At 42.3% G+C, this 17,028-nt stretch overlaps 1 protein-coding gene across 4 annotated transcripts in view; it reads right to left on the reverse strand.

The window, feature by feature from the left end:
• Positions 1-17,028, reverse strand: part of Nhsl1 (NHS like 1) — a 230,695-nt gene that overhangs the window by 11,473 nt on the left and 202,194 nt on the right. For 2 of the 4 annotated variants that reach the window (XM_052170023.1, XM_052170024.1), the window contains exons 4-5: positions 14,275-14,467; positions 9,947-10,078 (exon numbers count right to left, since the gene is read on the reverse strand). In XM_052170023.1, the coding sequence (XP_052025983.1) occupies positions 9,947-10,078; positions 14,275-14,467 (325 nt within the window). The remainder of the gene's footprint in view (positions 1-9,946; positions 10,079-14,274; positions 14,468-17,028) is intronic. The other 2 variants (XM_052170025.1, XM_052170026.1) reach the window with 1 other exon arrangement.

Raw genomic sequence — 17,028 nt, forward strand, 5'->3', positions numbered from 1 at the left:
TTTTTCTTTCTTTTTTTTTTTTTTTTTAAGACAGGGTTTCTCTGTGTAGCCCTGGCTGTCCTGGAACTCACTCTGTAGACCAGGCTGGCCTCGAACTCAGAAATCCTCCTGCCTCTGCCTCCCAAGTGCTGGGATTAAAGGCATGTGCCACCACCGCCCCCCACCCCCCCACCCCCAGGCTCAGCATTTTGTTTTTCATTCAACAAGAAATATGTACGGGGAGAACAGACAAATATAATCATATACCAACACAATAATTCTATCAGAGGCCGGGCGGTAGTGGCGCATGCCTGTAATCCCAGCACTCTGGGAGGCAGAGGCAGGTGGATTTCTGAGTTCGAGGCCAGCCTGGTCTACAGAGTGAGTTCTAGGACAGCCAGGGCTATACAGAGAAACCCTGTCTCGAAAAAACCAAATCCAAATAATACTAATACTAATACTAATACTAATTCTTCTATCAGAGTGTAAAATATGAACATTCTCGAACATGATGCTGGCGTGAATCAAGGCATCATCTTGGGATTGAAGGCTACAGGTCATATGAAGGGGGACTAGGGACAGCCAGAAGGAGCTTTAAGTGGTGAGAGAGGAAATATTAAAAACACTAAGATTGGTGTTTGCATCTTGACACTAAGATGCAGTTCTCTGCTCTGTCACCTGGAAGTCAGAGGGGAGGCAACATCGTTTGAAATAGCCATATCATATTTTAGATTTATCTAAAATTATATATAACATATGTGTTATATATATATGTACTATATATAAAACATATATATATAATGTAATACATATACATGTATGTACACATATATGTACATATACATATATTATATATACATATGTGTATATATATTATATATAAAATTATATATAACATGTGTTATATATGTGTACTATATATAAAACATATATAATGTAATACATACACACACACACACATATATTACTTGGGGTAATAATGTTCTCCCATTGAGCTATAGACTAACAAAATCCTCAGGACCAGGTATAAGAAACCTTTCAAACTCTTGGTTGGGAGTTCAAGTAACTCCCCAAACAATAAAAGATATTGCTGTTGCCTCTGGCTGCCTCTCAGAAGTTGAAGTTTTTATTGTTGGAGATATCACACACTTTGAACACAGGACTTGGAAGAATTAAACTGAAAGCCTCCTTGAGGACCACCCTTCATAGGACTGAAATGTTGCTATGCAAGCTGCCAAGGGAGAAAAGCAATCGACAGTCCTACTGAACTGTGGTATTTAACAAACCACGACAAAAATCAGCATGGCAAAATATCCCTAAAGGTGCAATGGTAGCACTACCATCTTAGTGGAAACCAAGAGCTGTCTCATTGGTCATAAGGGCCACTCAGCAGGAAGGAGCTGAGAACCAATACTGTCAGTGTAATCAATTATCTGTGACTAGTGAAGGTCATGGATTTTAAAGGAGAATCTACTGTTTCCACATCCCTAAACTGATACAATTACTGATTCCATTCTAAATACCTTATACCCACAGATACATGTAGCAGCTCATATCCAAGAAGATTCTTTTTGTATCAGTAGAAGACTATTAAAGAAACCCACAACTGGTCAAAATGCAGAGAACAACTAACTGTGGGAAGCCCAGACACAGCTGATACACATATACAACACCACCAAGGCTCAGGAACGTCTAAGAAGAGGGAGAGCAGAGGTTGTAGGAGCCAGAGGACCAGGAAGTCTGCTTCAGGATATGTCCTGCTTCACCCATGAAATCTCAATGACATAACTGCCTAAATAAAACTCAAACAATGAGAATACCAGTTGGCATGCCAATGTGGGTGGGGAAACTCTCAAGGGGCTCCAGCCCTAGATGAAGAGCAATCAATGACTATCAAGGGAGTTATCCTCATATATGAACCCCCAAGTGGTTATCCAATACCAAGGGGTCAGTCCTTAAAAGATATGAAAGAGCAACACTAAACGAACTCAGCAGAATGCATTTACATATAAGTATAACACAGACACACACACACACACACACTTACTTAAAGAAACCATGAATTTGGAATGGGTGTCATGGGAATGGTTGGAAGGAGAAGAGGGAGGGGTAAAGAGTGTATATACAGTACACATATAAAAATTTAAAAGGTAAGTTTAATTAAAATAGAGTAGTAAAAAAAAAGTGACTCTTTTCCTACTCAAATTAAACGGAATGTAACAAGTTGTAGGTCATCAGGTATGCTTTGGAAATAAACACTAAAGGAATCAAGACCCAGGCTTTTCTGAGCACTATTGACCTACAAAAGGACAAGGGTTGGGATAGGGTTCATAAGAATTCCTTCCCCTTGCCCCACAAAACATCACCATCATATATCAAGTTCAGAGATGTCACAGTGCAAGGAAGACTCCCCTAACAAAAAAAGCCCTATCTTCACTGTGACAACGGGGACTCATTTTACACCAGTGCTGTTAGCAAAGACAGCCTGTCACCCTTCTCTACCCTCTGCCACCTAAAACAGTCACACAGACATATACATAAAGGCTTCTCTCAGAAAGAGGGCAGGTAATACAATTCAACCTCATGGACATTCAGGCCCTTGGAATGAGCCTCCTGGCTAAGAGATAAATAATATACGGCCCCAGCACGCTCAACATGTGGTACTCGGTCAATGAGTCAAACTGTTCATGGAAAGAAGCTATATCTGCAAAAACGGATCAACTGTAGTGATGCAGAGAGGTCAGAATGTCGCAGATCTAGGAGCTAATTACCCCATTTTAAGCAAGTTTTAGCCCCGTGAACAGCCAGCCAGTCATTCCCTGCCTGTCTCTGTGCTGGAACAAACACCCTGGGACTAATAGATGAAAACTTTTGGGATCTATTAAGTTACCAAACCACTCACTTCAACCAACCCCAAAGCTAAGAGTACCAGAAAGACAACAAGAGAGGCATAGGGAGAAGGGCTCCCTACGCAGTGTGGCCACCTCTCTGGTACACTCACGGATAGACGTAAACTTGGGCTTGATTCATGGAAATCTTCTTTATTCTGTAAAAGTATAAAACTTCATGAAACGTCTTCCATGTTGGGACATGAAATCTAGGGTAGCCTAGATCTGGGTTCCTGGGCCATGGTCACTTAAATTTGTATCTTGGATAAACTATTTCTTATTCCTGGAAAGAAGGGAGGGACGGAGGGAGGGGGGCAAGTAGGCAGGAATAGAAGGAAAATATCTACTTTAAGGATAGAAAATTACAAGGTACAAAAAAATGTCTAGCACTTGGTGATGTGAAAGGCAGGAGGCTGACCAGATAGGTAACAGCTTGATTCTGAACATTCAAGGAAATCCCAATTTCCTCTCATACCAGATCCTTTGCCTTCAATACCACAGAAGTCAGCTGTAGATATAGTTTCAGCTTGCTGATAGAATTCTTTCATTCCTAGTATATGAAGCCCAGGCCTTGATTCCTGTTAGTACAGGGGTGTGGGGAGGTGGGGGAGGGCGGTTAAAAAGAGTATTAAAATATGCAACTCTCTCCCTGTAAATCTGCATAGGTTTGTGGTAGATTTTCAGCCACCACCACTGCAGTGTTCAAATGCCACACAAACAAAAACCTGATGCCTTAGGATAAAAGGTGTGAAGTCATCCTGGGCTCCTGAAAACAAAGCTACAGACAATGCTTCATCATCTATAGCTGAGTTATAGCATTCTTATTAAAATAATATTTTCCTAAACATGTTATAAAAATGAATGCTATGTGATTAAACAAAGAAACAAACAGAAAGAAAGAAAGAAAGAAAGAAAGAAAGAAAAGAAAGAAAAAGAAAGAAAGAAAGAAAGAAAGAAAAGAAAGAAAGAAGGAAAGAAAGAAAGAAAGAAAGAAAGAAAGAAAGAAAGAAAGAAAGAAAGAAAGAAAGAAAGAAAGAAAGAAAGAAAGAAAGAGAAGAAATAAAGACAAGACCTAACTATAAATGGAGAAGCAGAAATAAAGGTCAGCTATCCAGGTGCCATGGAATTTATTTTAATTTAAAATATATAAAGATAGAATTTTTGCTAAGGAGAATCTTAACAAGTGCTACTTCTCGCCGGGTAGAGGTGGCGCATGCCTGTAATCCCAGCAGTTGGGAGGCAGAGGCAGGCGGATTTCTGAGTTCAAGGCCAGCCTGGTCTACAGAGTGAGTTCCAGGACAGCCAGGGCTACACAGAGAAATCCTGTCTTGAAAAAAACAAAACAAACAAACAAACAAACAAACAAAAAGAAGTGTTACTTCTTATTCCATGCACCAATCTTTCTAACCAATATTTAAGAATAGAATGTAATATAGGCATTTTAAAAAGCCAAAACTTACTACTGTAGAAGTAGTAGAGAGATAGACAGAAAGATATTTAAGAATAATTTAAATGTAGTTACCATATGATATAGGAGAATGCCCCATAGACATCATAGACTAACAGTTAAAAATCCCAGTACCAGAAATTGCTTATATCGTTTTGAGTCATTGGCCAAAGGCGCCCTTCAGACCCTCTACCCCTAATAAACATCATAGGCTACTGCCAATATCACTGATTGCCTTCTCCATCTTGAAGATAAGACCCCCGCTGCTGAAGACACTACAGACTTAGGTCATTAAACAGGGAGAAATCAAGCTGGTGCCCTACTAGAATTGTCACCCTTCCTGGATAGTGATTATAGTGTAAAGTACTATACATGCTACCTGGAGAAAAAGGTTCAGCATCGTCACCCAGCCATGAGCTCTCTGAGCTACAATCGCGAGAACGGCAAGATCCGCTGGTGTAAATGTTATGAGAGTAACCCAGCACTTGCTGACCAGATCTAAGAATGAGAGGGAACCCATACCTGACACGGCTGAAGTGGCCTCGAATACCTACTACTAGCTAAAGGAATGCAGCGAGTAAATGACTCCTACTGACATACGGCTACACTCACAGACATCAGTCCACACCAGAAAAGCTTCTTGATGTACACGGAAACTAACGCTGAGACCCACAACTGGACAATATGCAGAGGGAGAGACTTTGGAAACTCAGTCCTAAACGAAATGTTCTCATCAACACCCCCGCCCCCAAAAAACCCACCCTGGGAGCTATTCAATAAAGGAGGTAGAAAGGTTGTAGGGACCAGAAGTGATGGCTGTCTTTAAGGAAACAATGTCTTCCAGACACAACAGGATCGATGCACACGTGAGCTCACTGAGACTCTGGCAGCAGACAAGGGGCCGGCACAGGTCCAAGACAGATAGGATCCCAGCACCGAGGGGGGTGCGGTGGACACAGGCTCCCACACCCAACTAAGAAGCTATGTGCAATTGATACTTGGTAGGGGAGGGAAAATCAGATTTCTCTAATAGACAATGGGTCACTAAGGCTCAGGAGCAGTCAGCCAACACAAAATGGACTCTGTGTGTGTGTGTGTGTGTGTGTGTGTGTCTGTGTGTCTGTGTGTGTATCTGTGTGTATATCTGTGTATCTGTGTGTCTGTGTGTCTGTGTAAGCACGCATATGCACTTTGTTTTGTTTTGAGAAAGAACATGAACCAGGAGTCAGGGAGGTTCTAGAAGAATACAATCAGAACATATTCTATGAAAAAAAAATTAAGAACTAAACATTTTTTTAAAAGAATTGTTATCTGTACTTTTTAACATCCACTTATTAGTGAGAACATATCATGCTTGTCCTTTTGGGTCTAAGTTACCTCACTCAGGATGACATTTTCTAGTTCCATCCATTTGCCTGCAAAACTCAGGATGTCCTTGTTACAGTCCACAGAACTCAAAAAGGTCAACAAGATGAAGTGTCCAAGTGAGGACTCCTCAGTCCCACTTGGGAGGGAGAAGAAAGCAATCACAAATGGGGAGGGAGGGAGGGACCTGGGAGGAAAAGTGGACACGCTGGGGAGGGAGTGGCATGGGAGGGGAACATGACCTGGTATTGGGTGAGGGGAAAGGACTGAAGTCCTGAGGGCCAGCAGAAGGAATGGAAACAGGTAACCCTGGGAGGTGGGAGGTTGGGGGGACCCTTCAGAATTCACCAGAGACCTGGCAGGTAAGAGACTCTCAGGACACAAAGGGAAGGACCTTAGCTGAAATGCCTGACAGTAGGGAGTGGGAACTTATAGAGTCCACCTCCAGCAGGAAGACAGCAGGAAGTGAGGGAGAGGGGGGCCATCCCACAGTCACAACTCTGACCCATAATTGTTCCTGTCTGAAAGAACGACAGGGATGGAAATGGAGAGGAGCCTGAGGAAAAGAAGGTCCAGTGACAGGCCCCAAAGTGGGATCCAGCTCAAGAGGAGGTCCCAAGGCCTGACACTATTACTGAGGCTATGGAGCGCTCACAAAAACCACACTCCAGAAGACCCAACAAGCAGCTGAAAGAGTCAGAGGCAGATATTTGCACCCAACCAATGCACAGAAGCTGTGACCCTGTGGTTGAATTAGGGAAGGCTGAAAGAACCTGAGGAAGAGGGCCACCCTGTAGGAGGACCAGCCGTCTCAGTTAACCTAGATCCGAGAGATCTCTCAAAAACTGGACCACCAACCAGGCAGCACACACCAGCTGACATGAGGCCCCCCACACACATACAGCAGAGGACTGCTGGGTCTGGGTTCATTCAGGGATGATGCACCTAACCCTTGAGAGACTGGAGGCCCCAGGGAGTTTAGAGTCAGGTGGGGTGGGGGTGGAGACATCCACATGGAGACAGGGGAGGGGAGGAAGTACTAGATGTGGAAGAGTCGGAGGATGGGGGGAACAGAATAAAATATGAAGTGTAAAAAATAAATTAATTAATTAATAAAACAACAACAAAAAAGAATTGTTATCTAATTGCTTCTTCTTCTTCTTCTTCTTCTTCTTCTTTTTTTTTTTTTTTTTTTTTTTTTGGAGACAGGGCTTTTCTGTGTAGCCCTGGCTGTCCTGGAACTCACTCTGTAGACCAGGCTAGCCTTGAACTCAGAAATCCACCTGCCTCTGCCTCCCAAGTACTGGGATTAAAGGCGTGTGCCATCCCCGCCCAGCTATCTAATTGCTTCTTTATAACCAGTTTCCTCCAATTGTCGCTCAAGACTTGCCTCACACTTTCTGGGTTGGTGAGGTGACCCTGAACTTGCACATGCTGGGAAGGACCCCTAACATTGAGCTACAGTCCCAGGTCCCCTCACCTAATTTTCGTTATCTTTAACTTTGAGATAGTCTCACTAAGCTATCTAAACAGCCTCGACTTCCCTGTAGTCCTCGAACTTGTTACTTTCCTGCCTAGATCTTCTGAGGAGCAAGGTCTCAGGCCTGTGCCACTGGCTTTAGTACCCAGTACCTCACTAGCTGCCATCCAAGCACTGACCCTCCGGTGATACAGTTGCCTCTTCACATGGCACAGGTTGTAAAACAGACAATATGGGGGGGGGCAGTTTTCCCTCCCCGCGTCATGTGCAAAAGAGAAAGGAACTCTTTATCAATTAAAAACAATGTTACAACGGATGGCAGAACACGGGACTGTCCTTGATGGATGTATACTTTCAGAAGATCAAACAGCTGAGCTATTGCCTCTTCCTGATTGGTTCAATAATGCAAACAACTAACTTTTAGTTCTCAGGCCGCAGAGTTGGCTCTGCAGTTGCGAGCACCCACTGTTCTTACACAGCACCGAGGCTTGAATCCCATCCCATCACCTAGATGTCAGCTTGCAACTGTCTAAAGGAACTCTTGTCCAAAGGGACGGAATACTCTCTCCTGACCCCCAGAAGCACCAGGCATATATGTTGTTCGAGTACACACATGCAGGCAAAGCATTAATATACATAAAATAATAAAATAAGTCAATCCCCCCCCCCAAAAAAATTCCTACCTCTCAGGTTTAAGGTTTCATATAACAGACATCAGAGGACAGTTCATACAGAATACTTGTGTGGATATGCATCCTCATTGTGGCCAAACTATCCTTATAAATCACTACCCCTGGTTCTGCCTTTGTTCTATTTTCATTTGTTATTGCTGTTCTTTGCTTGCTTTATTTTTATTGCGTGGGGTGTAGTCATGCAGGGGCTATGTACCTGAGAGGTCAGAACTGTAGGGATCCCAGGCAGTTACGGGCTACCCAGTGTGAGCGAAAGCAAATGTAAGAGCTAAGCTCTCTTCGCCTCCAAGTCATTTCTCCAGACCCTGACTTTGGTTTTAAACTCTTGCAGTAGAAGCAGGTCACTGTGTATGTCTAAGCGTGTATCTTCCACAGAGAATGCACTGTACAGTTTTCTCTCAGAACTATATGTGCAAATACCACATTTTAAGGAAATACAGTGTTGCAGAGTAAAGACAACCACGAATGTATTAGAAATACTTAATCTGGATGAGAAGAAATCCCTCATTTTGCGAAATTATCTTGTTTTTCCTAAACAACACGTTGTAACTCTATGTGCTTTGGTGTTGCGTGTATGTCTAAGCGTGTAGCATCAGCAAAGTGCTAGTCTTCTTACCCAAGCGTTTACCCAGAAGGGAGAGTGTAAATACTCTAGGAATTGACGCCAATAAGGAGAAAATGCCAGTCAAGAAAGAGTGGGTGTGCCTTTCCTCCTCCAAGGATATTTATACTGTGACCCTGGAGGAAAATGGATGCATGCAATCTCTGTAGCCTTGGAAGCTAAAACAGGATCTCAAGGCGCTGTAATTAATATATCAGTGTTGCTAGGATAAGCTCATTTTGACTAAAAGATTTGCAAGCAATTTCAGAGATAATGATTCTTGCATCTCTCGAGTGTAGCCTTCCACAGTCAATAAAAGTAAATTAAAGCATCACGTTAGATGGTTGGAGAATTGGCTCAGCGGTTAAGAACACTGAATGCTCTTCCAGAAAACCTGAGTTCGATTCCCAGCACCCACATGGCAGCTCACGGTTGTCGGTAACTCCAAGATATGACACCCTCATACTGATATATACATGCAGGTAAAACACTAATGCACATAAAATAAAAATAATTAAAAAAAACAAAACAAAAGACCATCAGGTTAAAGTAAATATTATGAAGGAAGGCCACAGACTAGACAAAAGTGAATTTCAAGACAGTAACATTATGCCCCAAAGTAACAGTGGCCATTACAGTGTGCCAGGAACCAGGTACATCCCGGAAATAAATTCATTTGGTCCACCAACAATGAACTCTGTTAAGGTCACCATCCCATTTGTAGAATGAAGAAGGGGGGTCCGGAGAGGTGGAATTATGTGTGGACAGTGACTCTTCGAGGAACAAATGAGAGTCAGGATTCAAACCCCTGCTGGAGCTGCGCTAGGCTGGCCCTGCAGACTCTCCTGCTGCAGGAGGTGCCTGAGAGCGCATATGGAGAGACAAGTGTGAACATAACTGGGAAGCAACAGGGAGGCAAACAACTCCACCAGCCTGCTTGGTTTCTACGCTAAACAAAAGAAACTGAAATTGTTTACCTTAGATGGAGGTATTATCAAACGTATATGATCATATTTTATACTTTTGTCAAATGTACTTATTACAAGTGTTGGTCAGAGCACAACTTTCGGGAGTCAGTTCTCCTTTAGCTACGTTAGTCCCAGAGATCAGACCCAGGTCAGTAGCCACTTTCTCTAGCACTGACATTTACCATTAAATCACCTCAGACTGCTACCTCTAAAGAGGACACGCCACCAGCATTGCCTGGATTAGAATGCAGTTTTCATCTGTGAGAACCCAAGATCCAAATAAAAGACCTAGATGAACAATAAACTGAATCATAGATTTAGTAAACCAAGGTCCCTGGAGATGAGGATGAAATTCTAAGTTCCCATAACCTCTCTCCCCATGCTTCCTTTCCAAAGCAGCTACGCGGCAGAGGATGTAACATTCTAAGACCGCTTCCGGAAGCTGGCGATCAGGACCACATGAGGTTAGTGTGGTAAATTGGAGCAGCAAGGGAAGGCGACAGAATGCAATGCTGGCGAGTCATACCTAGCTCCTTCTGAAGGATGTCAGGGATTCCTGAAATAGTCTTTCTCCTTTTGACTTTCTTCGGTCGTCTTACCAGAGTGTCTGTGTAAATTAGAGACCGCCGAAGGCCGGCCTGACGATCGAAATTCTCCCCTAATGTAGAATAGTAGAACAAGCAAAGCAATGTTATCGTTAAGCAAGCTGACACCACGCGCGTCCTTCCAGACGCTTGTAAAATGATAAGAAAGTATTAATAATGAGGTTAGCCGGTCACATGAATGGTGGAGGCGGAGGAGCAAAAGAAGAAGAAGAAAAGCACATTATCATCAGAAGGCTGTTTCCAGGGTCTGCTGTGTGCCCTTCAGGCGAAGGCACCGTCCGCTCACTTCCAGTGGTAATAACACACTGCAAAATGACTCTTCGTCACTTAAGAGCAAATCACCCGGCAAGTGACTGCTCCATAAAGCACTCGGATCACAAAGATCAATCTTTGCATCCGTGTGTATTAATGGCGATAGGGAGGTTGTATTCATCGAGTCATGCCACAGAGACTGGTATCATGGCAAGTCAAAGTTTGAGCTTACCAAATGTTGGTCAAAAAGGATAACCATTTGGATGGGGGTATGAAATCATTATAGCAGTGGTTCTCAACCTGTGGGCTGTGACCCCTTTGGGGTCAGTTGAATGACCTTTCTTCCATGGGGGCTGCATATCAGATATTTACACCATGACTCATAAGGGTAGCAAAATTACAGTTATGAAGTAGCAAATTAAATAATTTCATGGTTAGGGATTACCACGACATGGGGTGCTGTATTAAAGGATCGCAGCATTAGGAAGGTTGAGAAACATTGTATTTATAGCATGAGAAGCAATTTTAATGGAAACCAAAGGCCTTATAATGATAAAGTACTTTTGCCACATAAGGGCCAGCAACACTGCTGTTGTCAAAGCCGACCTCTTCCTTTCTTGTTCATAACGTTTATAAGGTGCTGGGGCTTGGACCCACTGGGGTCCTACACACGATAGGCAAGCGCTCTGTCGATGAGCTGCAGCCTCACTTCCCATCAGCATCCTTTAAAGTTAATCCCATCGCAGGCAATGGGACCCCAGTACCACATCCACAGTCTTCCCAGAGTTCAAGCAGATTAACACATTATTGGAGACTAGAAAACAGTAAAGTCCCTGACAGAATCAGTCACAGACTGGTCTGAACATTTTGATTAAAGGAAGTTTTGCAGTATTTTGCCTTTTTACATAGTTACTATCTTAAAATAAGATTAAAAAGACATATATTCACATACTTCTATCCTTACCTTAAGCATGAGAAACATATAAAATTGCCATTCTTGTTTAGTAATGCTATCATAGCTTCAGAGTGGATATGTGGTAGATATATATGCACAGGAATCATGTGTGAACCTGGTCTCATCAAAACAAGCTAATTTTTAAACACATACCATCCACTGAAGAGTGAGCTAATAAATACTTGTAAATTTGAAAATCTTTGCAACTTTTCTCTGAATAGAGAAAAACACAAGGAATTCAGAGCAGGCCAGTAGTTACTGTTCTGTGATCAACAGGCCACATAGATAACACCACCTCAAACAGTGCTTAAAAACAGAAGTTGTTCAGGGTTTTATTAGTTTCCTGCAGCAGAAAAAAGATACTCCTTCTAAAGAGGCATTAAAAACGGGCAAAAGTATTACTAGAAAGTGGTATCTGGTCTGCAGGCATTTTCCCCACTATGGAGAAGGGGGCTAAATCTATCATACTAAGAAAATGATGAAGCAAACATGAGGATGAAATTCCATCTACGACATTCACATTGTGACCTTAAAAGGCTATTTCGCAATTCATTAAGCAGAAGCTGACCTCTGTACCCCCACATCCTCAACTGCACTCACCTAACGTCCAGTACCATGTAGTTAGGAGATAATTACCGGTTCAATTGAATTGCTCCCTTTCTCTCCTACACAGCATCAGCTCAATCGTTAGTGTGAAACAGTTTGTGAATGCTCTCTGAGTGTGTTGACCCGTACACTTATCTTTTAGGTAGAAGACTTGATCCACGTGCCAGATGATGGGATATACTCACATGTTCTCTTTATTTAAAACACTTCCCCTCCTGAACCTTTAGAGCATACCAAGTCTCTACAAGACTGTAACTAAAGGGATTAGATCCCCTTCCAGGCCAGTGGCTCACTGTGTTTCGGTTCTGCATTCCTAGGCCTGGGAGGCTTGACTCTGGGATTTGAAGCCTTATATGTATTGGCATTTGTTTTTCCAAAGCCTTACCAAAAAGTCAACTTAGAGGGTCATAATCACCCAAATTAATAAGTATGCCACCTTTTCCTATAAGCAACAGCATTTCTGTCTAAAGAAATATGAAATTTTAGAAAGATAGACCAGACTAGAGAAATGCATACTTTAGAAGCATTTCCCGAGTCTCTGTGCACACACAGACCCAGAAAACAGACTGATATGCATGTAACTGTTAAATCAACGTTGACAGTCTGCGGAAATGCTAACGACTCAATGAAAAAACAGACTGTGTTTTCTAGGACTCGGCTGCCCGCTGAATCCTTGTTAGCATTCATTCACCCTGTGCGAGTGGCGTTCAAAAGCCTCCTCTGATATCTACGTAATCCAAATCTACTCAGCTTCCAAACAGGTAAGATCGAAAGCCCAGAGAATCATCTCCGTGATCCATCTGGAAGGATGTCTCTCACTACAAACACCTTTTTATGATTGAAAACCACTTTCCCTAGCCCCATTTCAAGGCGGGACCTTGACTCCAATCCCTTTAAGGGTTGTCATATTTCACAGCACGATATGCATAGTTTATAATGTTATGTTGATGCCTTTAATCGTGTATAATTAATGTCTTTTCATTTAATCATTTCGAAGAAAACAGAAGCATATTGATGGCTAATGAAATAGGCAATAAAAACCACACTGTTCTGTAGCACAGCCACTTACAAAAATTAATAAAGATATGAGCTATATATGAGGAGAAAGGCAGGTGTGCTCATGGAGGCCAGCAATGCTATTTACAAAGAAAATGGATTAAAATGTCACACTGTTTGTTTAAGGCTTAAGTTTGTAAAAAAAAAATATATATATATATATAAGAAGTATACATGGGGTTGAAAATAATTCATGTACTTATTAATCAAGTTTCCATGTAGATTCTAAACATCATTTCCAAATATACTCTTAAGATTTTTTTTTAAATACATCATATCTAAATGTTATTAGCCCTTGCAAGTTTATGGGCACCATGGCAACAAGCCTTCTAACAGCAATAGCCTCGGCAGACAGAAGGATGCTATGGGGTTTCAACCTAATTGTTAATGAAACTGTTTCCCTTTGGTCAGGCAGATTTAAGGACATAGGGACCAGACTGTGTGTGGATTTTGTCTATATGACACTATTTATTGTTATGTAACACATGTTACACCATACGTGTATAGATGGTAGATGGTGTGTGTGTGTGTGTGTGTGTGTGTCCCCTGAGGATTACACTCGGGGTTTTGTCCAGTTACCACCAACTCTTTAACATTTTGTACTCTGTGTCCTTCCCATACCACTGACCAATTCTCTTTGCAGACTGCAGAAGGGATAAAGATGACAAATTTGATTATTTTTAACATTGCTTCTAATGTTGTGAAGATCAGCTTGGGGTTCTGTGTGTTTTGTAACTTGTTGCCTTAATCATCAAAAAAGGTTGATAATTCAAATTGGCAATTAGTAGCCACAGTACAGCCAATGCGCCAATTCCTAAAGTAGTTCCCTTGACAGACATGGATCTTTATTTGAGGTTTAAGACTCAAATTATAGGACCAAGGCATACTTTTATCATTCTACTAAGGCTTTTTTTTTTTAAAAAAAGATATGGTTATTAATTTACTAGATTCCTTTCTTTCAAGAATTTCCTTCTTTTTCTATTTGAACAGACAAAGGGTAAAAAAATCAGAAACAACAAAATATTGCTTTTTCACATCTAGAAATATTTCATATGGGAGTATATACTTTTTGCTACGGAGGACCACAGTTAGAGGATATTCCTATGTAACCACAATCTTAGGTAAGAACAGAGCCATTCAGAAACCATCTTCTACATGAATGGCTGAGCCACAGTGTGCTCTGACAGAACATGTGTTGTCCAGTCTCCTTATCTAACAAACAACAGGTGCTTTTCATGCACACACATAGGTAGCTCGGGCGTTTCCTCCCTCAAAGAACAGGAGGCCAGAAACATAAAGAAAATGCTCATGACACAGAGCAAACAAAGCCACCGGCGCTCTCCCAAGGACATCCTGACTCCGTCCACACCACAAGCATACCAGTTATGTTAATAGGAACCACATCGGCCTGGACCGTCTGGGCCTGCTGCCGGGTCTTCTCTTCTGGTGTTGGCAGCGGCAGGGACTTGGTCCAGTTCGTCTGAGTATGAATGTCGGAGAAGTCACCTGAGGTTGGCGTTTTAGGTCTCCTGATACCGATATATCTTTCTTCTTCAGATGAAGAGAGAGAACACTGCAGAGAGAGAAAGTGTGTAAGCAATTAGCAGGAAAAGTTACAAATACAGTTTATTTTTAAAAATTAGACTAATTTATAGCAAGTCCAAGAACAGCTCCTTTTGAGAACAGAGCAACAATCTTCTCCTGCACATGACCTTCCACATATATGATCCACCCTGCCCCAGGTCTGCAAAATGTCGATACAACACAAGGTTCTGCTGACCTGCAGGGACTTTGGCCTTCCAGTTTTTCTTAGCAGTGCACTGGTTAGAAAGTATATGGACTTAGATGAACATTAGAAGCCCAGAGAAGAGTCATAGCTAAGCCCACTAGTTTCTATTTGTATTCAAATTCAGTTTCCCTCAAAGTAATTTCTAGCTTCAATCTTATTTCCTTTAGACTCTGACCTCAAGCATCGCTTTGAAATGACGGAGTCATTTCATTGTTCAACTATCTGTGCGATTCTAAAGCCATCTCTGTGGATTTAAAAAAAAAAAATCAGTGTGAAATTGTTAAGTTTTAAGAGGCTGACTGAAGTGTCAGAATTCCGTGACAATATTTTAGCTGTGCCATCTTTGAAACAGATTAGCATCCTCACTAAAGAACCCTTCCTTCTTCAGTGCCCTCCCCCTCCAGCAACGCCTGAAGATGTGTAAGCCAGAAAGCTGCGTCGGCAAACATTTTATGCAAGACTTCACAAGAGCTTGTGGGCAGCCAGTTCTGTAATGAGGGTGACGCAAGAACTCAAAAGAAACACCATGCTTAAGAACAAGAGCAAGGAGAGGTAGCTCAGCGGTTAAGAGCACTGACTGCTCTTCTCAAGGTCCTGAGTTCAAACCCCAGCATCCACATGGTGGCTCACAACCATTCGTAATGAGATCTGCTGCTCTCTTCTGGAGTGTCTGAAGACAGCTACAGTGCACTCACATATAATAAATAATAAATCTTAAAAAAATAAATAAATAAAAAAGTCACTCTATGTCCCTTTAAAAAAAAAAAGAGCAAGGCCAAAAGAACAATGAAAAGCCAAAAGAACAATGAGCAAGGCCAAAAGAACACTGGCTCTTACGAGGAGAAAGCTATTTAAGATACACACTAAATGTCAAAGGACCAATCAAGTTTGTAGAGCTTAAACTGAAGTACCACCATGGAAATAAGGTGTTTACGAGGAATTCTGATGAAGACTAAAGGGTGGTGAACCATCCCAAAGTAGACCTTTGGAAGCAACTCCCAGATCAACTCAACCTCTCTCAGCCAATCCACCCCAAACTAATACAGAACTTTGTTTCATGTTATTTGATAAAGGAACTCAGACTGTCAGCTCTCTTTCTCATGACTTGGTTGCATTTGTGGAGATTTGTCTAGTTTTCAACGGTATGCTTGGATGCCCTCTGGCATGTAAGGTTTCTAAGGGGACACAGATGAAATAGAAATACAGAAAGACGTCATTCCATCATCTCAGACATGAAATCATGGCCACCACTGTTTAGTACTATAAAACAAGCTTCCTGCAAAATACCCATCCCTGTGACTAGCTGAATGACACAAATCTGAAAACCAGCATGGGGACATACTCAATGCTCCAAAGACCCAGCCTCCCTTGAAACTTTCCCCTTTTTCACTTTGCTAGAAAGGGGTTACAGTGCCTACCTTCTGCACCTGGAGGGACTCCTCTTAGGTCATAATGAAAATGCATGGTCATGGCTGCTAAGTGGAATGCCAGTGAGCCCGGCAGACACAGAAATGCAACTTTAGAAAAGCAAAACCCATGGATTGACAAGCACCAATTTTTCTTTCATTGCAAGGACAATAATAATCATGGAAATAAAAAAATATAAATCGTATTGAAAGGGTCAGCTCAGGAACTTTGGAAAAATTCCACCAGACCTCTCCCCTCTTCGAAGAGAGAGGTCATAAAGAGCCCAGGCACCCCTCCCCTCTGGAAGGGAGGGGCTAGTTACATTCAGACCACAGGGAGGAGGGACTGAACGCTGGCCACCTGCGGGCAGGGTGGCCCACAGCTATCCCATGACCATTGGCCGCCTACCTCATTCCCTAATGGCGGCTGCCCTGAGGACTGTATAAAGGCCCGCTGGACAAGCTGCGTGTGTCGTTCTCTCCCCATGTGCAGGGTGACCCCAGCATGCTGGATTGAATAAAATTCCTCTTGCTTTTGCATCGATTCCCATCTCCATGTTGTTCACTCAGGGGTTTCTGGTAAGTTAAGGCTCGCCAGAGTCTTACAATATCATTAAATATCTCAATATCTATTTTACTGTTGCTACCTTACAAAACACAGAGAGACCATTTGGTTTCCTTTCCCTCCAGGGAAAATGTGGGTTAATATTTGCAACTTGAAAAATACACTCAATGTGTAAACTATGTGTCCCCGACAACTAATTTGGCAGCATTGTTCCGATGAGACCTCACACAGATCTCGACAAAATTCCCTTAGAAACTTCCCAGCAAGATGGTTCAGTACTTGCCACTAACTCTGATGCCCTGAGTTCAATCCCAGGAACCCCCATGAGAGGAAGCACTGAGTCCAGCAACTTGTGCTCTGACCTCTACCTGCAC

The sequence above is a fragment of the Apodemus sylvaticus genome, chromosome 23 (genome assembly GCF_947179515.1).
Source record: "Apodemus sylvaticus chromosome 23, mApoSyl1.1, whole genome shotgun sequence".
Classification (NCBI taxonomy): Eukaryota; Metazoa; Chordata; class Mammalia; order Rodentia; family Muridae; genus Apodemus; species Apodemus sylvaticus.